The 26875-nt window shown below is 42.7% G+C and overlaps 2 protein-coding genes across 2 annotated transcripts; both read right to left on the reverse strand.

Moving 5' to 3' along the window:
* Positions 1-263: 263 nt before the first annotated feature.
* On the reverse strand, positions 264-12653 carry ywhag1 (3-monooxygenase/tryptophan 5-monooxygenase activation protein, gamma polypeptide 1). Its single transcript, XM_083987453.1, has 2 exons — positions 12409-12653; positions 264-1001 (listed from the first exon to the last, which is right to left on the reverse strand). Exons 1-2 carry the CDS (start codon positions 12493-12495, stop codon positions 345-347), a joined length of 744 nt encoding a protein of 247 aa, XP_083843579.1. The 5' UTR covers positions 12496-12653; the 3' UTR covers positions 264-344.
* Positions 12654-16466: 3813 nt separating this feature from the next.
* On the reverse strand, positions 16467-23936 carry LOC310997343 (scavenger receptor cysteine-rich domain-containing group B protein; the record flags this gene model as incomplete). The annotated part of the gene is made up of 9 exons (XM_083987018.1): positions 16467-16783; positions 16890-16973; positions 17610-17927; positions 18031-18099; positions 18405-18473; positions 18830-19144; positions 20744-20812; positions 20914-21262; positions 23784-23936. 9 exons carry the CDS (start codon positions 23934-23936, stop codon positions 16467-16469), a joined length of 1743 nt encoding a protein of 580 aa, XP_083843144.1.
* Between the last annotated feature and the right edge of the window lie 2939 nt (positions 23937-26875).

The following is a 26875-nucleotide window of genomic DNA, read 5'->3' on the forward strand; positions in this document are numbered from 1 at the left end:
GACATACCTCTTGCTTCTAAAGTGGTATTTTGGCAAATGCTGCAGAGGCTATCAAGGAGGGGGTTTCATTGTTTTTATTATTTTTTAATTGTATGTTATTTCTCAAACTAAAATTGTCTTCCCTCCTCCTACTTTTTTTTTTTCACTTTTAATTTGTGGAAAAATAAAGAACAGCAGCCGCGTTAGTACCATCAGCTAAATTGGCCGCTGATGTTCCACTGCCCCCTCCCACCCTCCCTTTTTTTTTTTTTAATTTCTAAGAACTTTTTTTTAACTATTATTATTATTTTGTCATCATTTGTGAGCGCGCGTGTTTGTTTTGGCAGAATGAGGTTTTGGACTCTTTAATTGTTGCCCTCTCCTCCCTCGTCGTCCTGCTGGTCGCTCGTCCACAGCGTCAAGTTGTCTCGTAGCAGCTGCATGATGAGAGTGGAGTCTTTGTAGGAGTCCTCGTTGAGGGTGTCCAGCTCGGCGATGGCGTCGTCGAAGGCGGTCTTAGCCAGGTGGCACGCCTGCTCCGGGGCGTTCTGGATCTCGTAGTAGAAGACGGAGTAGTTGAGAGCCAGGCCCAGGCGGATGGGGTGGGTGGGCTGCATGTGCTCCTTGCTGATCTCGTGGGCCTCGCTGTAGGACTTCTCGGAGGACTCCACGACCGCGGCCCTCTTCTCCCCCGTGGCCACCTCGGCCAGGTAGCGGTAGTAGTCGCCCTTCATCTTCAGGTAGAACACTTTGCTCTCGTGCTGCGTCTCGTTGCAGTTCTTGATCAGGAAGTTGTCGAGGAGGTTGAGCACGTCCTGGCAGACGGCCTCCAGCTCCTTCTCGATCTTTTCCCGGTAGGCCCGCACCATCTCGATCTTCTTCTCGTTGCCATCGGCCGACGTCTTCTGCTCAATGCTGGAGATGACGCGCCAGGATGAACGCCTCGCCCCGACCACGTTCTTGTAGGCCACGGAGAGGAGGTTCCTCTCCTCGTTGGATAGCGCCTCATTCAGCTCTGTGACCTGAACACAAGGGAGGAAAGACATGTGAGCATTAGCATGTCTTTTTGTGAACTCATGATTACATCACATGTGGACAAATAGAACTTGTTAAACATAAAAAAAAACTATTAAATGCTCTACGCACATAATCTGTAACAGCAATTACATGGTGCACAATGACATAAGTAAATAAATACAAAGCTATAACTCTCTGTCACAGATGCCCCAGACAAACTCTACAACACCCAAGACAACAGTCCCTGCATCCAGCAGGGAAAGCCGCGCCTCCAGTAGAACTGACATCATCCTCCGAGGTGACTCCTGATTGGCTGTCCGAGGGTCTGAAAGCTGGTTTTGTTTTGTTTTGACAGGCCTGTGTCTGGCTGGAGGATTTAATCCTTTATACCCCACTGGGACTGTGCAGCAGATGTATCTTTACAGACCTTTTCTGAGTATAAAGCCTGTTGTTACTTTCTTTTTCAGCGCAGAATTCAGTTGCATGAGCATACCAGAGCAGGGGGCCCCAGCCGATCATGTGGAACAGCTCTTCACAATGCCCTCGCTGGGCACTATATCCGTCAACACAAAATTACACTGTGTTTAAAACAGGACTGTTCGTTACATGTATACTGTATTTAAAAAACACACACAAAAAAGCAGTAGAGCTACTTTTGTTGTTGACCCTCACAATGCACAACATTGTTTTGGGAATGCCAACATCTGCATGCTAATGTGCTCAAACAGGTATACTATGCTCAAGCTCATCATCTAAGTTTAGTGTATTGGCATGATACTGTTTTAATGAAATCTCTTCTGGAAGCAATGAGTTTTGCAGATATTGGTCAAGTTATTATGGTTCATCCTACAGTTTAATTGTATCTAATTCAAACAACCACATGATGTTGCAAAATAATTAGGGGATACCAAAGTCAGTAGAGTTATTTCTGACTATGATTTAGCAGTAAAGTGAAAACTATGAGCTAATGGTGGTGGTACATAAGAAGTCAGGATTCATTAGGCGAAATACCAGTGCTGACTGGTATGGAAATCCATGCTATGGCTATTAATAAAAACTCATTAATCATACATGGTGATCCTGAACAAAAAATCAGAGGATCATCAAGGGCAACAAGATCCATCCACTAGGGACAATGAATGTCTGCAGAGAATATCATGACCGCCCGTCCTACAGATGTTGTATAGTGAAGATATTTCAGTTTGGACCAATCGGTGGACAGAGCAACCAGCTGTTTGAGCTCTGTTGTAGATAATACTACTACTGCATGTTTGGTTGTTGACTGATCTCCTAACCCCCCAGGGTGTCACACTCTGCTCCTACTGTGTTAGAGGGGCACTGACATGTCACTGTTGAAACACATGAGACAAATATTCCCCAGAGGTTGTAGTGCATGATAGGACCTACAGTATGCATGTGTGTGTGTGTGTGTGTGTGTGTGTGTGTGTGTGTGTGTGTGTGTGTGTGTGTGTGTGTGTGTGTGTGTGTGTGTGTGTGTGTGTGTGTGTGTGTGTGTGTGTGTGTGTGTGTGTGTGTGTGTGTGTGTGTGTGTGTCCTGCTCAAGGACACCGACACAGTAGAAGCTTAATCCCGTGACCTTTGAGGTACATCACAGTCACCATGAGCCAGCAGCCGTGTCACTCGGCCATAGTTTGGCTCCAGAGGCATATGGTAGCTGCTAATCCATGTTGCAGTTGTTACTACAGTCTCTATTGACACAGATATGACTAATCGTGTGCTCATCTGATAAACTCATTCTCGGCAGCATACATCAGCCCGTACATGCGTCTACACCCGTCTCTCTCTCTCTCTCTCTGTGATCCTGTGAGCTCAGTGCTGCACAGTCAAAAAGCTGCAGACCTGGACACACTCATCAGTAAGATTACTTGAACTGTCAAAGAGCGCAAGCAGAGGGCAAAGAGCAAATCTCTGATGCAATCTCCGCTGTTTCCATGGCAACTGTGAAATCTGCTTTGTTTGTGAGAACCATATTGTCTCTGCTGGAGAGACACTGGCTACGGAGCTTCAGATGCTGAGGATGCTGACATGGCTGATGGTAAGGAGGAGGAGGAGGAGGAGGAGGAGGAGGAAGCTGCAGCGCTGTGGGTGTGGGGGATGAGGCGCAAACAAGCACTTCACATCTCACACCTTTAAACCAGCTCTTACAGTGGGGAAACATGAGACGACTGCAAGCAAAACCGCAAGCAAACCTTTTTCACTTCAGGATGACGTCAGCCAGACAGTCTGTCCTCTTTACTAAAAACATCACTGTGCTAGGTGAACCACAGTCCATGAGCTTTCTACACCACCAACGATCTGTCGGCTTTAATGCATGATTCACAGTGACACATCTCAACAAATGGCGTGATTACGCCTTGATTATGAGCGAGTTCGCATGCTGAGGTACAGACTCATGAAAGTTGCTTCACTTGTGTGGCGGTCGACTAGTTTGTAGATGTTCATGGTCACCGGATGATGAACCCGACTGATTTTGTTCTAATTACAACAAAATCTAATATTTCAGATGAATTTACCATGGACTTCTATTTAAAAAAGGGACTACGAGGAGTTTCGGAAAGCCAAGTGTTTTCACACTACATTTCCCATGAGCCTCTGCGTGCACGGTGAAATCCTTGGGCCAGTGCAAGACAGACGAAAGCAAAAACATTTGCTAATTTGTTTTCATTGATCAAGAATGAAAGTCGGAGGTTCGAAGACGATCAGATAAACGATGCCAACTAGCGATCCGGTAGCGTTATTCCCATGACCCGCTGGGCTGCGTCCGGGAAACTAGGAAATGCGGGGCGAGTCGACCACTAAATAATAATATCAAAAAAACAAGACAAAACGATATATTTATCGAAAATGGACCCATTAACAAGTGTGGGTAACGTAGATTCATCCACATTAATATGAGACTCTTTTATAACCAAAAGCAAACTCCTCTGTGTCCCTTTAAAGAAAGAAAAATAACACCAGCATCTCAGTGTATGTCTGTCCGTACCAGACATTACGTGGACGTTTCATTTATCACCACCGTACGACCAAATCTATCAAGTGAATTGTTCTGTAAAGCTCTGATGAATCAACCATCTGTCTTTATTCCACGTCAGTGTACAATGCAGCCTCTACAGGACCTCCAGCAGGACAGGAGACGTTTGTGTTAGTGCTCACTAAGGAGTGTCTCCACAGAAAACATTGTAAAAATTTACAACAGTCATAACTTAAATAACCTCTGTACTAGCAAACAGGAAAATGGGATCCGTTGCATAATTATCCTACTTACAAGCCGGGGAGAAAGTCACCCTGCCTCCCCCCCATTAGTCATTCCTGAGGCCAGGCCTATACTGCTCTATACCTCAGTCCATTAAATTACAATTAGGGTAAACGAGTATCTGACCTAAAGCGAACGTAACCAGAAGACTGGGTCAGCACTGGAGCAGCAGAGAGGTCAGAAAAACGAGGCCTAAACAACCCTGTCTGTAAAAACATGGCTGCCATTGTTCCAGAGGGCTGCGGGGTGAGCAGAAAGCCCTGACGGAAGCTGTGGTGCAGGGATGACAATGGAGCTCTGTCTACCCATAAAGCTCATCAATTGCGCCTGCTCTCTCGTGACTCATCCTTACACAAGGCAGTCAAACTTCTAAACAACTGAGTGTTAATACAAACAAAGGCCAGGCAGGACAATCAATAACTTCCTCTTTGACAGCTCTCTGCATGGCCATTAATATCCACAGGAGACAAACAGTAAGAGCTGCAGGGCTGGGGGAGGCTAATGAAGGCTTGCCACAGTCCCTCAGCTCCCCATTTTTCTTCCTGTTCCACGCTTTCCTTCTGTCTTTTCCCTGCTCATTTGCTCTCGGTCTCCTAACCTGATGTGACAACCCCCCCGCTGACCCTCTTTCTGGTAGCGGAACACAAAGGCGCCGTGGACTACCTGACGTCACTGGCGGTGTGAATGGGAGGCTAGCTGATTTAGCTACAAAGAGCCTGGCACTAAAAGAAAAGGGGGATGCAAGGCCGTGTATGTGCATGTCTTAGTAATGGCGGTGGTGGAGACGGAGCTACAGGTAGCTCCTTGTTGCTATGCTACCACATATGACAGTAGATTTTATTGCAATAACGGCCGATATCCAAAAAACACAGACACACAGAATGGTGATCATGCAAAATGATGTGCAGACCTGATTAGGCTGGAGAGGCCAAACACCAGTTAATGCAGCTGAAGCTTTAAAAACAACAGACTACAGATAATGTGACCAATAGTGGGGGAAAAAAAGTCTCTAGACCACTAAAGGGTTATTACAATATAGAAAAAGAACAGATGTCATTCTGCTATTTGTTCTTGAATGTTTCCCTGTTGTATAATCACTATAAAGCCACATCAGTTGCATATAAATTAATCATATTGTTAGGATTTCAGTCAATTCTTCATTTTCAGATCACAGTCTGATGTCACTACAGCCTCATCACATACTGACTAACAGTATTACTACTAGCAGTGACGGTGCTGGGATTATTGGGTAGCAGCATTACTAATACTTTGTCGTAGACGGTGTCAGGGAAACAGTGTGTCACATTTGTATTTTTAGAGTCGGCCCATCTAGTAGCGAACTCAGGTCTCGGCAAAATCCCTCTTTTCATACTACTCATGTCAGGTAATAACCCTGTGAACTTATTCTGGTGCATGAAATCCCCAATAAACATCCCTCATCAAAGTGTCAAAGCAATAAAGCTGCAACTTCTATAAATATTAAATTCAAGAGCAAAAAAAAGTAAAATCAAAAGAACCTGGTAAAATTTAAAGTAGGGAAGAAATTGAAAATATATTATTATGATTATTTAGGATTGAGTAAAGACTAATATTTCTAAAACAGTGTCACTGAGTTCCTGCTGACCCTGCCAGTACCTAGAGAGCATTGCTGTGCCCTGGTTACTGTGTCACTGTCACTACTACAGTTCAACCCAAGGAATGTAACTGTGGGTACTATATGTTGGCAGGCAGACACCGCTGCCACATCTCATCCCGTACGTCTATGAATAGAAACTTAAATGCTGAAGGAGGAGATTTTGACTTTGAGTGGGCGTCCAGACCGAAAACTGCCCTAAATTTTTCTTTTTTTTAAATGAAAAGAGTGTGTGTTGGTGAGGACGTGTTGCCTCAGGTACTGGTGAGACAGTGGAATTCAAATCCAGGAAGAGGTGCGTTTGTGTTCACAGGTTGATGCCTTCGAAAGCTTACCAGAAAAGAAAATGATTATACAACAAAAAGTTACAGCAGAGGGAACTGTTTTCTTTTCTCAAGACAACCACTGTGTTAATGTGAATAGTACAGTATTAAGATTATAGAGTCAAGCTATGGACGAGTCCCACAATGAGATCTAGAAATATCTTCTTATGTTTATGCATGACCACAGTTTCGAATGTTTCTTGTGATAGTGGGTTTACATGTCAAACACAGACAGGATCGTGTTGCCTTTTATTTGTGCAGTGTGTGTCCACTGGTGGCGCTGTGGAGCGATGTTTTAACAAGCTGGTGCTGATTTTGTTTGTATCCTTCGTATGAATTTATGCACAATGTGGTAAAAATTTACATTGTGCCAATGGTTTCCCATTATTCTGTCTGTGCACAGTCAACAGCTGTTACTACAGTAGTAATGTACAAGCAAATGCAACAATGTGTAGCAAAAGGAAGAAGGCTAGCAAAGTAACAAAATCGTTTTTTGTTTTTTGTTTTTTAATTGGCCATGCAAATGCTTCAGGCAAAATACTTTATTCCAACATTACTTTTAATTTACTTTGGTTTACTATTAAAAGGAAGTCACAAGGTGGCATTCATTTAGACTTGTATAAAAGATGTTTTGGCAGTTTGGTAATTTCCTAAATGTTCAAACACAAACACCTGGGAGAGCAATGTGAATCCTCCAATTAGACATGTGTCTTTACAACTTCTCATGCTCCAGGGTGAGAAGATGTTTTCAGCAGCTACAGAAAGCTCTCCGCTCCTCTTCCAGGTGTCCTTCCTCTCTGCTGAACTTAAACAAAACTGAAGGTCAGTGGCAACGTGACGCCTTATGATGCCGCTTGCATTAACGTCCCCAACGCTCGGTTAAATTGAGCAAGCGAAAGGAAAAGCAGACATCAGAGCAACTGAAAGATGCTGCAAGATAATTAGGTGTTGTTGAACTTGGAGGATTATCATCACTCAGCTCAGTTGTGCACATCCTGCTGCAGATGAAAGTGAGGCTCTTGGTGTAAAATGAACCTGATGATAGAGTGTGTAGGTGGGTAAAGGTGGGTGTTCTTCGTAGTGCCTTTGTGACTCAACACTGAGTCAAGACACATTGCGGGACTTCCTGAAAACGTCTTGAGATGACACTGGCTGCATTCATAATTGGACTGAGATTTAGGAGCATGTTCAAAAAACACACGAGGTTTGAAGAGAAACTGCAACGCGAGGACGATGAGGATGAACTAAAACAGGAAATGGAAACTGAGCGAAGAAAAAAACATTTTCTTTCCTAGTTTATCACGCTGCCTGTTATCTGATACGCTGCACAGCATAGGTGTCAAATTATAAAAACTCAGTCTTCCATTCACATCATGGCCACATTTGGAGACATTTTGTGAAATCTCATTTGATCTTGGGAGATATCTCCCACAAGCTGCACCATCCCACTCACACCCACCCCTGTGGAGATTCTCATCTCTCCTGCACACAACAATGATTTCTATTGGAAATGTGTCCTGCTGCAGAAATAAGACACAGGTAGCCCAAAGATCCATGGCTGAAAACATTATGGATGAACTCCCATGTTTTTTTTCCCACTGAACTTATGTTGTTTCCCATGGCAACAGACGGATCAGATGCTGGAGTGTCAGACCACAGAGTAGCAGCGATGGTGTTTTTCTGGCAATGTTATGTTACTGGCATAAAACTAATAGTTATTTGGTTTATTTCAGTGTGTGGTGGTGTACGGCTTCATACGCTGCATTTACAGTACACGGATAGTTAAGTCTAACAATAACAGCCTGTCATATATTTATTTCACAATTCTACAGTCGTCCTGGAATGAAAGATGCTGACCACTCAGACCCGCCCACACTGGAGCAAACATATTCTGCGCTCACAACATTTGCATTGGGTCCTGTGGGACCTCCTGGATCACGACTGGTACAGATACAGACACGGAGCATATGGCCTGGGACTGGGCTATATCGGTGATTACACACTTGTGTGTGTGTGGGAAACGCCTTATTGAATAAACATCTGTTCTTACTGCTTATCTTAAAATCATTCAAATGACGGCGGCTGGATAATTAACTATTCTACTGCACAGCCTGACATTTACACACACACACACACACACGTAGATGTAAGTGTCTGCCATTTTTGAAAAAATGAATAAATAAATGAATCCTCCCACACTATGAAGCATAGTGTAGTCAATGTATATTACACATACGCACAGTGTAAAGTGCAGCTGCAACACGGTATCTGTTAATGCATTGAACAAACTTCCATGGGACAATAATGCATTCAGTTCATTAAGGGTGATGGAAGCTCTGGCTCTCTGTGCCATGCACTTCCTAAGACACAGCAGTGTGTGTGTGCAAGTGTGTGTGTGTAAAGGCTGATACAAAGTAACAGTCATGTTCCCACTTATGGAATGAATGGCTAGATTATGTACAAGATGCAAGATGGCACAAGTCATTAGTGAATAATACTGTAGTTATGGATTGATCTTATGTTGGTTATTTGATTTGGTTAAATAGGGTATTCCCCTCGCTGCACTTACATGTCAGATGCAGAGTCGCCTACTGCTCCGTCATACTTTCACCTAGAGACTCCATTTAAACTGTAAAATGTAGACACAAGTCTTGTCTATTGGTGGATTATTCCACATTTTGATACAACAAGGAATGACCACCATTCATGGTTTTTTGACCGTCATCCCTGGGGATCTACTATGAACTGGTTCATATCCTGCTTTGATCAAGATGTGGACTTAAACTAATACTACTGGCTAGTTTAAAAGAAAGAGCTACCTAGATAGAAAAGCAGCTAATCAAATAGAGATACGAGACATAAGGGAGTGATTATAGTCAAAACGCATTGGTATCGTTTTTGAGCAGATGGTCTGTGAGCACTGGAAATGATCATTATTATTAAACCATAAATTAGCCGAATGACAATTTCCCCTGATGAAATGAACGGAAAGTGAAGGCTGGCAACAGAGACTCAAAAACAAATTCATAAATTTCAGTTCATGTCAAGTTCATATAACTGACAGAGCTACAACATACAAAAGCCCTGATGGAAAAACATTTCTGGAGATTAAAAACGGGCGTATCGATGTAGGTTTCTTAGGCCAGCCTTTACAAATGAATCACACTGTACCATAGGGCTGAGGCACCGTGCCCTTGTGGATACTATGATGTAATAGTTTCATCAAATATGCATACTGTAGTACTGAGATCTTCTTACATGAATATTCAATATTCACAGTCACGCTCCAAAATGACTCTAAAAAACAAATTCTTCATTAATGGTAAACTGCACGTACATTTTGTCACATACAGCATCCAAGCATTCAATCCCACACTGCTGTACGCACTGAGACATGGATCATGTTTAGTGGTGTGTCTGATAACATGGAGGATCTGTCGTTTTTCACATCTTTAAGAGCTGTTTCCTGTTTTCTTTCAGGAGTCCGAGGCCCTGAATTTATTTCCTGACTCCTGGTCCAATGCCAATAGAAGCACATCGTTTAAGCTCTACATATTAGAAGAAGAATGAACAATAGTGACACAACTTATGATAGATCTGGTCTGCAACTGGGTCTGCAGTACTAGTCAGTTACAAGTCCATCCCCTGCAGACAGAAGGAGGACAAGCAGATCCTAAAAATGGTTTTCAAAAACATGGGACATCTTTTCAAACAGATTGTCGCTGCTTTTTGATTTCTAGCGCCCAAGCAGTGAAACAGCCTGTCCCTTAAATGTCCATCAGTAAATCTCAATTTCTTTTTAAATTGATCTGGAACTGTAGTTATTGCTGCTGGTGGAAACATACAAGTGAGACATGCTGCTCTCATATCTCCTCCACTCTAATCTGACTGTAGGGTGTGGTGGAAGTACAGTGCTAACAGCAGCCCCATCAACATTATCATTCATTTCGGTTGTGCCTGGTTCCTGTTCTCTGAGGCGTTTTAAGTCCTCCAGAGGTTGGGTGCAGCAGCGTCGTGTTCTGAGCGATCCCGGTTATTTGGTTCTGTTGCCACCGGCACCGTTACCATGCCTGCAGTGGCAAGGGATTCCCCTTAAAAAAAATGATGGGCGAGGCAGCAGACACACCCCGCTGCCCAGTGCTGCAGAGAGACTGGCTGGGTGAGGGGCAGCTCTCTCTCTGACTCGGCATAAATTGGAAGGGGTGGAGCCCGGCCCCCCTCTGGCATTACAGCTAACAGTCTGGTCCTAAAGAGCAGAGCACGCTGTGGCCTTTAAACACTGCTGACAGTTTACTTGTTGACTCCTGGAGTTGAAGCTGATGTCGAAAAAGTAGCCTCCACTTATTTTTTTTGCTTTCTCTGCTGTTTAACACAACCACTGTCCGACACACAGAGTCAACGCATATACACTGTGGCCTGGCCTTGGTGATGAAAGAAACAGGTATGAAAATATATAATGAGGGGACATAGGATCATTTTAAGATGAAAATTATAAAACTATGACAAAAAACTTCTAAACTTTATCAATTAACAGAAGAAATCTCCTATAAATTCTTATATTATCACCGTAAAGCCACTAGCAGTGACCACAGACACACTACGAGCCTCCACATGGATGTCATCATGGCTAATAAATGAAATGTCCTTGTCTACACATCACACCATCCCTATAGGCTTTCCTCTGCCAGGTAGAGATGGTACAGTGAGATCATGCAGCCTTTGTGAAGCTGTGATAAAAAAGGCTGCTGCCTATGAAATGGTGCACTACGGGTGGGCCTGTGCTGCATCTTGGCAGATGCTGCGGCACGCCTCTGTGTGGGAACCTGCTGGAAGAGGTCGAGGACGCAGGGATGCGGTTGCCACACAGCATCGATTAACACAGGCGGCCCGTCATGCTACAGTTCGCAGACAGGAGAGAAGAAGGAGGAGAGAGAGTGAGAGAGAAAGAGAAAGAGAGAGAGAAAGGGGGAAAAAAGACGAGCATTTGCTGCAATATGACATCTAGAGAGCTTTCTGGAAAACGCTGTCCATCCACCAACACCCACGTCTGGGAGGGAAAAAAAAAAAAAGGTGAACGCTCCGTAGTTTTGTGCGCCGCTTCTGCGCAAATCGATTGCGATCAACCTTCAGCCAACATTGCTCTTTCCAATGCGCCAGTTTTAAGTGTGACGGTGAGGTACACACAGAGAGGTATAGGGGAGGGTGGTGGTGGTGGTAGTGGGGGGACAGTGACAGTGAGTGTCCGGGTGATGCTGCTCCACCACCACCAGCACCACCTCCACCCGGGCTACAAGGCAGCGATGTTACGGCTCTGGATCATGATCTGGTGCTGAGCATCATGCAAACCGGAACCCGACCATGAGCGCAGCCTACGATATCACTCTCATCATCATGGTACCACCTATAGCTCGTCCTCTGCTCCGCCACTATGCGCATCTTTCGACATGATGCCCACCTTTGATACTCCTTTAGTTACTGTTAAGCCCACGTTTTTTTTTTTTTTGCTCCACACAGGACAATTTAAATTTAAAATCACATCTCAGTCTGATTTCTCTCCCTGCGCTATTTCACCCCTCTCTTTTCGTGGTTCTTTCGCAGCCTGGCTGGATTTTTTTTTTTTTTTTTTATAAAAAGGAGTCCGGCCAAAGGCACCGCCCCAAGATCAAACAGTCCGCATTTCAACCACAACCCCACCGCAACACACAGCCGGTAAACCCCGGTTTGATTTACCGGGCATTAATCACCTCACCTGATCCTCCTTCTGAACCAAACCTTGTTAACTAACAGCTGTGAAAAGCCCGAGGGGGGGGCAAATGTGAAACATAGGCTTCACATAGGCCTTGCAGTGCTGTTCAAAAATGATGCTGCCCAAATCCCACTATAGCAGCCGCCTATCCCTCTCATTACCGCGTCCTTATCACTATTACACTCTTTAATCAGCACTTTCATACACCAATTTTTTTCTGCATAAGTCAAAATGTGCTTCAACAACACACCATGGCACACACAGACCCCTCGTCTGCGTCTCACTGCCCCCAGTGCTAGGTGAACTACCCCTTTTTTCCCCCTCTTTGCACATTTTCTCACACTTACACACAGATATCATGATGAGAAATGATTTTAAACACATAATAAATTAAAGGTCCAAAGGGAAAGGTCACCAGAGAGGAAGCCTTACTTACCGATTTCATGGCAGCTGCCATATCATCATACCTCTCTGCCTGCTCGGCCAGCCTGGCTTTCTGCACCAGTTGCTCGCGGTCTACCATTTTTAGATGTCGTGTGTGTGTTGCCGCTGTGTGTGTCTCGGAGCTTTAAAAGTCGTAATGTGAATGTTTTAATGCAGAGTAGCGGTACCGGGAGTCCTCTCGCTGCAGCTGCTGCCTGCTATCTGTGTGCCTGCCGACGGGACACCCCTCCCCCTCCGAGCACTTTCCCTCGGTTGTGTCACCACCCAAAAAGGCGTGTCTTCACGGAGTGATGTAACGACCCTGGCAGCCCAGAGAAAATGACTGTACAGCCCCAGTTCCCTAGTCAGGCAATGTAGGGTTTACCCTCCAAACACCCGAGGAAAAAATGAGTTTTTTTTTTCTTCTTATAGTGGTGAAATAGGCTATTATAGAGGAATATGGTCTGTCACTTTTTAAACAGACTGTAAGCAGCTATAATGGACCCCATTTAGTTAAATCACTCCAAAGGCCTTAGGCTACCAGAACCAGTACCAGTAGGCTACCAGAACCAGAACCAGTACCAGTACCAGAACCAGAACCAGAACCAGAACCAGTTGACTTTGCTACTGAAGCAGGACGGAGAGATTGACCTGATCTTGAGTCCCTGTCTTGGAGAGGTGTCTGTTTTCAAATCTATCATAAAGAAACACTATGTAGGAACTATATTATCTTACAATGATAGTGTCAAAGTCATTTGGAAGTGTACCAACCTGTAACTGACCAGGTATGTAGCCTAACTATTACGTTGCCTGTCTGGCACCATCTCATGAGAACATTTGTCGCTTTACAGCAGCAGGTCAAAAAGCCAACATCAACACCTCTCGCCGAGCTATATGCTTTATGCACAGCTCCACTACTTCCTGAACTTAAACAAGCTCCTTTATTTCCTGTCTTACATTATTGGACAAACTGATTGTGACTGTGACTGACTGTGTCTGACTCTGACCTCAGCAGTCACAACAATGGTCAGACACACCTGGATTAATCAGTTTGTCCAATAATGTAAGACAGGAAATAAAGGAGCTTGTTTAAAAGTTCAGGAAGTAGTGGAGCTCTGCATAAAGCCTATTAGAAGATAGCTAGCCCATTATTCTCATCATGTTTGCTGAAGAGACCAAAGATGTTGTCAATCAGATGTGTAGCCAATCAAAGGATCAAACAAGGGGAAATCTTGAATTGGCTTGTTGGTGGGAACTTTGACAAAGACAGGATGCTAGACCGACATCGAAGAAAGACACCATCTTGGTGGTGGACTCTCATTGGTTACGTAGACTTCGTTATCTTTGCTGCTTATGTTGACTTCAGCTTGTCAACAAATGTCCATGTACCGCTGTCTGTCCATGAGTGGAGCTCAATTTGCAACTTGTATTTCACTTTCCAACTGTAGGGGGACCTAGAGAGCAAAAATACCCAATTCTTCTGCAGTGGGGCTTTAAACCACCTCAAAGGCCATACAATGATTTTGGATTATGTGCCATTGAAGCACAACCAAGGCTCTGACATGATCTTTAGTCTCTGTCTTGGAGAAGTGTGTCACAATCTATCACAAAGATCTCAGATATTTCAGTTAATGGTTTACCTACATGATTCATAGGGCCTATTAGTAATCAGATTACAAAAGAGCAAACCTTATCATGGGGTGAGGCATGGTTGCAGGGGCCTCCCACCACACATGGTCATCCAGGTATGGCCAGCAAATACTATTTATGTATAATGTAGCACACAGTATAATGTTCCCACAATATGAATCTTGCTTCATAAGATTATTTAGTAATGGAATATATTTTTTGTGTTGCTTGAAGTTTTAAGTTTGTCTTCATGCAAGTCGTGTTTTTTTTTTTTTTCTCGTATCGCTGCTGTTTTTCCAGTGCACCATTCTGTACAATGTCTGTGACAAGTAAATATTTTTTGTAAATGATTTGCATAGCAGTGATTACAATCAGTGAAATATATTGCCTGTCACCGGGTCAGATTTACAGTCGCCTACAAAGCATGTGGACGTGATGAGACACTCGTGCCCATGGTAACTCATATCATATGTTTGACATCACTGTGACATTGTTAGATGGCAGAGCAAAATCATCACAGCAAGCTACTGGCCTCTCATTGAAGGCTTTTTTTCTCTTTTGCAATTTTACACATCATAGCATCTTTTCTTCTTATATCCATCCATCCATCCATCCATTTTCTTCCGCTTCATATTAATTAATTACCCTGAATCAATGACAAAAATATGATTTCTTATTATATATTGTTTGTAAAACCACCTTCGTAACCACGGCTTTCTGCCATTCCCTAGTATTTCTGTTGATTGAAGTGATTGTAGATATGAGAAAGGCTCATAATGCTGATATGCTGAGTCATTTTATCATGAGTCACCAAACACACCCTCTTATGCAGGCCGTTCTGTTTCTCTGCTCCTGTGGACACGACGGGACGTTTATGAAATTGATCAATCAGCTCTTACTTTGCTCTTGATCTTGATCCTGCCAGACTATGGTAAGTCATTGTAGCTTCTTGTTTACCACAGTCGCAGCCGGTGTACAGATATCTGGTAACTGGTTTAGATGTCCAATCTTCCAGTTACAGTTCTCAGATCATGTTTAACTGTGTGAATCATGACAAATACAGTATGTCGTGACTCATATTTAAGATACTGTATCATCTCCAGCCTCACTCTGATTTTAGAATAACTTTATTACCTTGATAAGATTATTACATTATCTCTGAAAATTATCTTTTAGTCATACAGTATACTCATTGACTCTATATGTATATTCTATATAGGCTACTGCCTGCTAAACTAAGGGTTAGCAGCAAACGTCTTAATGGCTCATTGTCAGCTAATGTAAAGATCCAATGCCACTGTAGGCCTATATCTTACATTACTGAGTCTATATGCTAAAAAAAATCTTTTTCAATTTTGCTGCTTTTACACAATTTTGCATTCTCTATTATCCCACAGGGGCCACTGTTATCTTTGTGAGTATGAGTATGCTATTGACCTGTATTGGTAGTTAGTTGACTTGATTTGAATACATTTTTTCGTCATACTGCAACTGGATAGTTTAATTTGACTACATATCAGCTAAATGATATTAGCAATTCCTTTTGTCACATGGACTCACTAAGGTAACATTTCTCACCAGTTAGCTTGTTTGTATTACATAAATTATTAATTGTATAGGACAAATACGCTGTATTTAAGATAAGAAAATATTAATTATGTTATGAAGGCATCATGATTTTCCAGCTATGTGTTCCCAAATCACTATATTCTCATGCTATTGAAAAATAATTACCAGGCACATATTTGGGACAATGACAGTCGCAAAAGGCATTAACATCTGTGTTCACACCAAAAATATATCATGTACCAAAAAATAAGAACATTTATTTTGTCACATGTAAATGATTATTAGTTACATTTATTTATATGATCGTTTACAGACACGAGTAACACACCTTTTAATTGTCAATGGATAGTGTATATTCACAACAAGATATGACATTTATTTGTGGATATTTCCGTTGCATTCTTGTGGTGTATATATTTCTCTCCCATCTGTAAATCTATTTGTTTGTTCAGACATATTTGTCAGTTGTGGATCTGAAGTAGAAAAATGTCTCCTTCTGTCCATATAATTAGTAATGGATGGACTTTCTCCAGCATTTTCCTCACTTGATCATCAAAGTATACATGTACAGTAAATATTTTTTGGCAAAAGAAAAAAAGACAGACAGTTAATAGCTTTGTTTTTCTTTGTTTATCAAATAAAAAACTGTGTACATTGTATTTTATATCATATCTTTATTTATAAAGTGCTTAATAGGCATAGATAGTCATAATATGTAATCATATATTGTTGTATTAGTTATTTTGTATGTTGTTGGTGGTAAAGTATTTCTTCAGCATCGTGAAAGCTGTTATTTACATTATGTATACAAGTCCCAGGTTGGTACACCAACCTCCTACCCATGATGGAGATGGGATTGTGGTTCAACTGAAATCACGACAGTGAGCAGGTGACACCAGCATCTTCAGTGTGGTCACAGTTGTGCACGTTCCAGGATATATGGGAGCACTCCTGCAGGGAGGCCTCCCCACCACTGCACTTCAGATTGTCCAGCAGGATTGTTCCTGACCCAGGCCCAAAGAAAGCCTCTCCCCGGGCTGCCGTGGCCTCTCCACAGCCCAGCTGACGACACACAACCTGAGCATCAGGGAGGTCCCAAGCATCATCGCAAATTGTGCCCCATCCGGAATTTGAGTACATTTCCACCCGACCCTCACACTGGTGCTGACCACCCATCAGTCTCACCGCTCCTTTAGAAAGCAAAGAAGAGTCACAGATTTTCAGAATCTAGTTTCAGAATCTAACTCTTGAGGAGACTGATTGATTTTGTGGTTGTTGAAGATATATTCGACTTACCTTCAGAGGGCTGTGCGGTGGTGGTGATGGGTATCCGCTCTGTTACTCTAAAATCACGTCCAATTGCGTTGTAGAGTAGAAAAGCTAGGGGAAGCAGACAAGAGCAGAGAAAAAAAACAGTGATCCTCCTGTGTCCTGGGAATACTCAGGAAATATCAGGTCACAAAAGCATTAGCAAGGCTCTTTTATAATTACTCTGCTGATCAATATAGGAAGCTGCTCGATTCCCTTAAGGTGATAATACAGAGACACACTTTACAGAAACAATTTGAAAAACTGCATTTAGAGAAGAAATGTGATTATATTTTTCAATCAACGTGAAACCCAGGATGTTCTCTATAAGTAAAGGGAAGTCTCTATGAGCTTTTGATTTAGCCTTAAAAAAAATGGAATTTGGCCTGTGGGCATGTAGTGACGCTGATGTGCCTTGACTCATCTACTGTATTTTTTATGCTCTCTGGGCTGTCTCCTCCTCAGTGTATTACAGTCATGCATTGCAACTGGACAGCTCAGCAGGGCGGGCATAGATGACTGGATGAAAAGGAAGTAAGCTTTCAGTGGAATTGATGACTGAAGATAGATGTGTGATTACAGATACAGAGAATTCTCTGTGTTTACTGTTGCAGAATATCTGTGCTCATTGTATTTTTTATATGTGAATGACATAAAGCTAAAGAGCCTGCTACTGTATGACCCCATTGAGGTCGAGGCAAATCTTACGTGCACAGATAACACCAGCATCCTCATGGTGGCCACAGTTGTGCTGACCCCAGCCCAGGTGGAAGCACTGGGACAGCTCTGGTTCATAGCCGCCACATTCGACATTGTCCAGCAGGATCGGGCCAGAACCGTAGCCGAAGTAGGCCTGGGTCTTGGCTGCAATAGCTGGGCCACAGCCAAGCTGCCTACACACCACATTGGCATTTGGCATATCCCAGTCGTCATCACACACTGTACCCCAAACATTTTTGTAGAGGACCTCGACACGACCCTGGCAGCTACTGTTACCATTCATCACACGAATCATGGCTAGTTTGCCTACAGGAATAAAGAGGTTTTAGCGTGGAGTAAAATATAATAATTTATTTAAAAAATGTTTTTAAGTTTTAGTTAAAAGCAGAAACCATTGCATTATTTTTACCTTTTGTCTGGGCAGTTGTGGTAACAGTTGTTGGACTCTCTGTCTGGGTGACTGGAATATTTTCTGTTGCTGGAGGAAAAACATAATACATGGCAAAAATTACATGATGCTCAGTAGAGCAGAGGACTTGCATGTAATGGCTATGTTGGGGTTAGTCTGTTGCACACTTTCACCACCATGTTTTGCAGCACTGTGGTGCATCACACTCAAGGCAATGGGGGAGAAATGGCTCTCCCTGTTGGTCATTCGGCATAAATGCATATTTCATTTATACTGTAAAAACACAGCTAAATAAAACTGGACATGCTGATGCAAAAGAGTAATGATTATAGGATGTTTGGTTGCTCTTCTGTGAATTATGGTTGGATGGATACCTTCAGTGTTGAATGTTCCCCAGAGCCCTCTCTGGTTTTGCGTTGCCACAGGAGGTTCAGTAGTGGATCCTGAAAAGGGCATTTTAAAAAAAGAAGGAAAAAAAAGAATTAAATCATATTTATATGAACCATGTGTCTAATATTATAATAATTTAAGGCTTGATACCAACATGGATGCAACTTAAGTGCTATACCGGCCCTCTCCTTTAATGTAGGCCTACTTCATTATTACTGACTAACGTAAAGGACAGTAATGTTGCCCTATTGGTTGGTCCATCCCTCCCACACTAATATGTCAACATCATGTTTTGAGTATAACATCTGAATATCTGTATTAGCATTCAGGTTAAAGCAGCAAGGCCTGACAGAGCTGCTGGTTTAGTTTAAGACTCTTTGTGTTATTTAGTTATTTGAGCGCAGCATACCAGAGCAGGTGACTCCAGCGTCCTCATGGTGGCCACAGTTGTGCTTGCCCCAGCCCAGGCTTTTGCATTTCCCCAGGTCCTGCTCTGTGCCATAGCAGTTGACATTATCCAGCAGAATCAGGCCGGTGCCGTAGCCAAAGTAGGAGTTGGTGTGTGCATAGACTGCAGTGCCGCAGCCTATCTGTTGGCACACCACCCGGGCATTGTTGAGGATCCAGTCGTCATCACACACTGTCCCCCAGCTTCCCTGGTAGTAGACCTCTACGCGGCCCTGGCAGGCGTTCTGTCCATTCACCAGACGGACGGTGCCATCTCCTACACCGAGAGGGAGAGGGAATTTAAAGAGACTGACAACATATTTGTAGATTATCCTTTATAATTATTACCATCAAATTAAATCTATTCTTATTTCTAGGATTTGTGAGAGTGGGAGACGGAGGAAATGACTGACAGGCACTGACAGCGGAGAAGGGTGTGGTCTTATACAATATATACTATGGCTAGAGAAAAAAACACACACAGGAGACTACAGCAACATCTTATATTGCACCAAGCACAGATGTTGTCATCTCATGCCTCAGCCCGGACAAAAGCCACTTCTAACAGGGACAATAGGCACTCTGATGTGGCCGTTATTTAAGGAAGACATTTATCTGGATGGCAACACTGCATTCCCAGTGGGTGTCAGGAAGGGCCCTAAGGAATTAGCTCAATACGTCACTCGTAAACTAAATTTGATTCTGCTCTGGTCTCTCGTGATCCTCTTAGGAATTAGGGGAAAAAACAACACTGTGACCACAACAAAGGCAAAACTGGCAAACAATAAGGATGGCCTGGAATTCAAGAAGCCCCTAAGGTGCACTGTGCAGTTTTCTTGAAAATGTCCCAAAAGATACTTCCCATTCATCTGAATGGCCTTTGAAGTGTAAAATATGGTGACAGTTTCACAAAAGTAAAATATAGTCCTGTAGTTTGATTAATGTATTTCAAATCCACCTTCTTTTTTTCAATAAACCTGTATTCACTCTATGAGAATTAGTTCATTTTGAACCGACACACTGACAAAATAAGCCATCATTCATTATTTAATAAAACCTGCCCCTGCATTTTGTAGCAACATCTGGCATGCCACCTGTGAGCTAGATTTGGGAGTGTATGCTTTTGATTTTGTCCCTGGAGCACAAAGAAAAAAAACCTCTAATCAAATACAGAAAAACAGGCCTGAAGTTTAATTCTCCTGAATACGACATGTTTTACTCGACAGTCAAAATAACTGTATTTACATTATTTAAAATTTGCACTGGATCAAGATATGCACATGTATAACACAACAAGACAGTGGAGCAATGGAGTCTGTACACTTTTAGGTGAATCGACCCGATGGCATGATTCCAGTTTCTGGAGCTGGACTACATGTTCACTGTGTACGTTAATGACAAATACAAGTGTGGTTTGTTGTTTTCAAAGTGCATATCTGATGCTGGATCTGACGCACAAACCTGCAATGACACATTTGTTTGGCCACTTGGGGGCAATGGAAACAAAATGACAGTTGATGTGACTGATATGTGTGAGGAGGCAGTTTTCATACCAGCATTAAATGTTTTTGTGGCTACCTGAAGAGGAATGAATGATGAAGATTGACTGTAGATTGATTTGTGATTTGGTTTTCTACTGACTCATGAGGGGAAAGTGACAGGTTTATTGTGGTCATATCAAAGCTTGTTTCACTACCTGAGCTTGTACACATTTTGTTTACATAAGTATTCATTTTCACATAGTCCTGATTTTATTATCTCAATATTACCATATTGGGTCCTGGAATTTGGCCATATGTATTTTCAAATTCATCGCTCTTACATCTCAAATTGGCAGAAGACCAGTCTTATTTAGATAAAAGCAGGGGGCACTTACGTAAACCAGAGTTCCCGCGGGGGGTTGTGGCGAGATCCTCAAAACCCTTTGGCCCCACCACTGCTGGTTCTGGCAGCAAAACAAAAAGGAAGGAGGAATTGAAATGAAATGAAGAACTTATCAACTTAAAGTTGTTGTTTTTTTTAGTTTTTTTTTAGAAAAAGCCTTACCTCTGCAGGTAACACCCACATCCTCATAGTGGTAACAGTTGTGGACGCCCCAGCCCAGACTGCTGCACTGGCCGAGGTCTGTTTCACTTCCTCTGCAGTCCACATTGTCCAGCAGTATCGGTCCCGCACCTTGTCCAAACTGAGAGCTGCTGCCCACCGCCACCGCCACTCCACAGCCCAGCTGCTGACACACCACGTTGGCGTCCACCATGTCCCAGTCGTCGTCGCACACTGTGCCCCACGAGTCATTGTAGCGCACCTCCACTCTGCCCTCACACCGGTTACGTCCATTGACCAGTTGGACTTTGGAGAGACAGAAGCAGACGGTATCTGTGAGGACTTTTCTCTGCTAGACTCACACACATCTGCAGTCTCTGTAAGGACCTTCAGCTCGTTTGCTCATGATTGCACCACCTCACTGAAAAAATGGGGCTCAAAAAGTTCTGCGGCACATTTTAACAACACGTGCTTCTATTTGAAAAAGAAATGAGATAATAAGACCAGACCAGCATGCTCTAATGTAATGATAGTTAATAGCGAGTAGAAAAAAAAATCCCCCTTGGAATAAGTCTAATCCTACCAAGTTAAGGAACACAATAGGCCACATGACTCCTTGGAAGAGAGTGAGGTGGATGCAGGAGGGTGGGAGGATACATAGCAAATAAGTGGGGATTAGGGAAATGGTGAGCTGGGAAAGTGACCTTGTTTAAAAAGCCCCAGGCACTGATCTACCTTCCGTACTCTCTTTCACTGACACACAGCCAGCCACTGATAGGTTTCCATTGCGTGACCTGGATGCAGACCATGCTTCAACTGAACATGAGTGTCTGAGCAGGTGGAGGTTGGCAGCACAGCTCATTCTTACCTTGATACTGCGTCTTCATGGAGGTTTGCTCGTCATTGGCTGAAACGGGAGGGAGGAGGGGATATGGGAGAGGAAGAGAGAGAGAGAAAGAGAGAGTATGGCCAAATTATTTGTTGAAAGGAGGTTCTTGGCCTTCCATAGTTACTGTACTCTATATCTACTATATCTATTTTCCTGTAACACTAGACACAGACTGGAACCACAACAGGAGGCCTGTTAAAACCACTGCACCAGACACAACAGCGATGTGCTAGCGTGTTAATTCAATTTTGTGGCCATGCAACAATTATTGGATGGATTGCCATTCAATTTTATGCAGACATTCATAGTTATAGACATTTATATTCGTCATTCCACAAGGTTTCTTATTACTTCACCAAAAGAAATTCATCCAATGCCGTTTATGACCAAATGACCTGAAAAAATACCATGACATTCCCTCTGCAGAGGAAATGTGATATTTTCCAAGCAACACACGGAGGAGTTCATGTAGGTCTGAGCTGTCAACTGTGTCTCGTATACATTTCTGACATGTGAACGTTTCAAGACAACATATTCTCCCAAGAGTCAGACTGGAGGGTGTTTATGAGCCTGTATAGAGGAGATTGTGACACCTGGAGACTAATATCTCAGGTTTCAATGACTTACAAAGACACCACAGGGACTTTTGCAACTCATCACGCCCAATGTGGGTCAATTCGCAGGCCTCTCCCATTTGTTTGTAGCACTGAAGCACGTACAGTATATACATGTGTCTATCTATGTGAGCCTTAGGGGCTCAGTACACTTGTTTACAGTGTCACATGTAGGTCTATAGGTCTGAGGAGACACAGTTTCTATTCTATGAAGAATGGAAGTAAATATTAAATATTACTTACTGGATACAGACCGTCGGCTTATTTTCACGTCTCCTGAAATTAGAGTATAGAAAACGTTAGTAAGGTACATATATTTAGACAGCTGCTGGCTCTGGGAAGAGACCAAACCAATAAGCTGGTGTCAGCACATTTGAATAAATTGCTCTCTCTATATTTGCTGATCCATAACATCCAGTGAGTGGAATTGATCCTGGCTCCTTTTAAAGTAACTGCAGGGCTTTTAGCCAGCTACCACTGGTAAACACATGGTGGACAGTAACTGTGGACACAAAAGCACTTGTCTACAGGGAGACTTGCAGGTACACCCGGTTCTTGAGTATTATTCACGCTTCAAATATGTGGTCAACCACTGACCCACAAGGAATCATCTCAAGTGTCATATTCAGTAGTAATCTTTCCCCTTGAATACAAATCCGCAGCTTCTAAAGGTCAACGCAACCTTTACATGTAAGAGTTTAAAAAAAGAAAGGACATTGCGTAACACTTTACAATAAGGGTCCCTTAATTAATGTTAGTTAGTACATTATTAAGCATTAATTAACTGTTTACAGATATATTAACAATCATTATTATGTATTACTTAGGATTAGGAAACACATTAATTAGTGTATTAGTAAGCAGTTAATTAATGTTTACTACTCAAAGTTAGTTAATAAATTTAAAAGTTGAATAATGTAATTAGTTATCATTATGTATGCATTACTCAGCATTAATTAACACATTAGTTTATATGTTTAATAATGTACTAACTAACATTAATTAAAGGACCCTTATTGTAAAGTGTTACCGGACATTGAGTGTTATAGTAGTAGATACTAGTTTTTGCTAAAGCTTAAGAATCAATTTCAGTTATTATACAACCAAGCTCTGGTCATGAGCCAATGTAGGAAAAATTACCCCTTTAAGAAATTATATACTTTACTATGCAGCTTGTCATTGAGAACTTGCTTTTAATATACATTTCACATTGTTCCCTTTGGCATTGATATGGAACCACAAACTGAAAACAGAAAAATATGATTGTCTACATCACACACACAGTATTCTGTAATAAAGAAACTGAACTTCTACGTTCAGGCAGCTTGGATTACGTGGCCTTGCATCCAACATGGATCCAAACCAACCACACACATAACATACTCACCGAGTCGCAGGAGGACACTGACGGCCACCAACACTATGGATCCCAGCAGCGTCACCAGGAGCCAGACGGCCGGGTTCCAGCACCTACACTCGCTCTCCACCACACGCTGGCCGCGCATGGCTGCCTGACTGACCATCCGCCTGAAACACACACATCCAAACACTCTCATTTTCTCTCCAATCAGGCGTCCCATAACCCTTAGCTGTATTGTGAACAGACTTTTAAATGTATTAGACAAGAGGATTGTAGACACCTACTACTACAAAGCAATCACTATTTTTGTCCTGCTTCAGAGTAGCCTAATTATAGTATTGGATTGTTTTCTCTGATGAGGCCTGCAGCTATTGTTATTGTAGGCCTACTGTAGTAAGTATTGATGGTAATCTGGGGTCAGGCTTTGGGGAAACGTGTTTGTAGCTCAAAAACAGATCATTTCCACCGATCATGTGATGTGCATCACTGTAAATGGATATGTGAGGAAGTTGTCGTGGCAAGCAAACACTTGTTGGAGCAAAGCAGGAACAGACCATGGAGTTGACTCAGTTTCCCCACTAGTGCCACCAAATAGCGCCGCCGTTGCCAATAAAACACCAAGAACAGGGAGTCAAGTTACATCGCTGTTTGGTAAGCACAAAATGGCCGCCATGCACCGACCTGGCAGCAGGTAACGGAGGCGGAGGCAACAAGGGAATCAGGGTGAGGTCTGTTACACTGAGGAAGATGGATGTCGGAGCTTACCAGCATCATCTACAGCTGAGGAAAGCTTGTGTTACAGACAGAGGCAGGCACCTGTGTGGTGGTTTTCAAGGGGGATTTTCCTTCAGACAGAGAATATTGGGATTCACAGGCACAAGATCACTCAATAATCAGAGTTAGATAGGCCGACAGACACTGAATACCCTTCATTTATCTCAACTGAGACTGGGATGAGAGACGTTTACTTACACTGACAGTGCATCGGACTGAGGAAATGTTGAAATACTGTATAAATATAAAAAGTTAGGATAAGTTGACACAAATTAAAAGAAAGGACGTTTATTATTTAAAAAAAAAAATCAATTAGGATATTGGTATGAATTCCAAATTTCACATACTTTTATTGTGCATGTCTTAAAAAGGAATGGACAAGTGTTGTTGAGCACTTTGTTGTTAAAAGACACACAGTGTGCGGTTCAGCTTTGGGTTGTTTGTCTCTGCGCTCATGCAGAATTCCCCCTGACCTTACACAGGAATGTGTATTAGGGGATGATGAGAGGAGAATTTGATATTGGCCCCTCGAGATAGTGGACATTCCGGGCCCAGAGGGCACAAAAAGACATTTCTGCTTTCTGTGGTCCCCATCGTCAGGCATAAACACTGCTTCCTGCAATCTGTCACTAGAACCCTCCAAAACGCTTAGGCACCTGATGACACCGCAGGGGCGCCTCTCGTCTCCTTGGAGAGCAGGAGGCAGGAGGAGTGGGAGGGTGGGAGGGGGGTGGAGGGGTGTTAAAATCTTTAGCCACTGCAAAAGTATACATACAGTCATCTTCAACATGTGGAGGTGAGTTTAACACACTGTCACTTACAGTAGTGGCCCCTGTGGTAGAGTTTGAGACACTAGTGCCACAATAACATTTTCACTGGGCCGTTGCTTTGTCTCTGGAGGTGCCGCGCACAAGGCCAGAGGCCCACAGAGAAGCCATTGTGCGTCCAATTGGGAGGTGGGGATTTTAACACCAGCACAGCGCTCAAGAACCAAGGCTGTCTCATTTGCAGACTGTACCAACAAACCACTCGAAACTCCGGGACAAATGGCTCAGTTATGAGGGATGAAAAATAATCTAGTCCCCAATGTTATGTTTTTCAATACTCCATTCATAGTAGGATGTAGCGCAGATCCGCTGGGGAATAATGTTGCCTTTTGTGTCGGCTCTGCTTCCCCTCCCTTCTCACTTCCCTGTGCTGAGAAATAGCTGAAAGATCTCAGCCCCACAAAAATACCCCTTAATGTCTGAGATAAACCAGAGAATAACACTGTCAGTGCTTAAATGGGGAGGCTTTTGAACAGAGAATCAATGTCTTTGTCAGCAACTGAGTCTCACCATAGCTTTTTTATTGGGGAATATCTTTTTTTTCCTATTAGGTTTTGTAAAATGTGTCAAAATAATAATAACAGAATAATATCAGAATAGCAACAGAAGAAAACAGATTTTTTTTTAAATGAAAATATTCCTGAAGAATAATGGAGTGAATTTAAAGCAATAACTCATTGTACAGAGACATTTGACATAAATAATCTTAATGCTGTATAACATGAACATCTTTTTTAACCTCCATCTCAGAGGGCAACTTTTCCACATTGTGATAAATGCACAATTGCAAAGAAAACAACTTCAGAAACAGAGAACATATTTAAATTACCACCCCAATAATTTGTCACAGGTTGATGGTCATTTACAGACCTTGGTAGTGAAATAAACGGTATAACTGTGCCAAAAAAAAAAAAAAAGATTTAGTATGTAATAAAGAAACAATACATACCTGTTGTGAAAGTATTTATCTTCACCCAAAGAAAATCAATAAATAAAAATGAAATAGTTTCCTTCTCCCAAAAACAGGCACTGAAAAATGTCCTCAGAGTTTGAACAGCAGGCAGCTTAATTCCACAAGTCACACAGAAAACTCAGAAACTCTGTGTAGAAATGGAGGCAGGAAATTCAGAGCATCCAGCACTACGTGTTTTAGGTCTTTCATCTCCTGAACGCTGCTTGACTATAAGTACTACCTGGCTTCAGTGCCTGCATGGGATTACGTAAAAACATCAAATACCTCAGCATTGTATGGTAATATTTTAACGCCCTGTACTGGTCTATGTCTAAAAGAAGCAGGAGGGGCCCAAAAAAAAAAAAAAAGACAAAGACAATGAAAGCTAACCCTTCACTGGTACCCCTGCATCTCCAGTGTCAGGTAGCGCTCACAGAAGGTGCGGTCCTGCTCATCTCTGCACACACTCGCAGAGGGACACAAGGCACTGGCTCAGGTCCTGTGTGTGTGCATGTGTGTGTGTCCAACACAATTTGAATGTGTGTTCGT

The sequence above is a fragment of the Trachurus trachurus genome (assembly GCF_905171665.1).
Source record: "Trachurus trachurus genome assembly, chromosome: 14".
Lineage (NCBI taxonomy): Eukaryota > Metazoa > Chordata > Actinopteri > Carangiformes > Carangidae > Trachurus > Trachurus trachurus.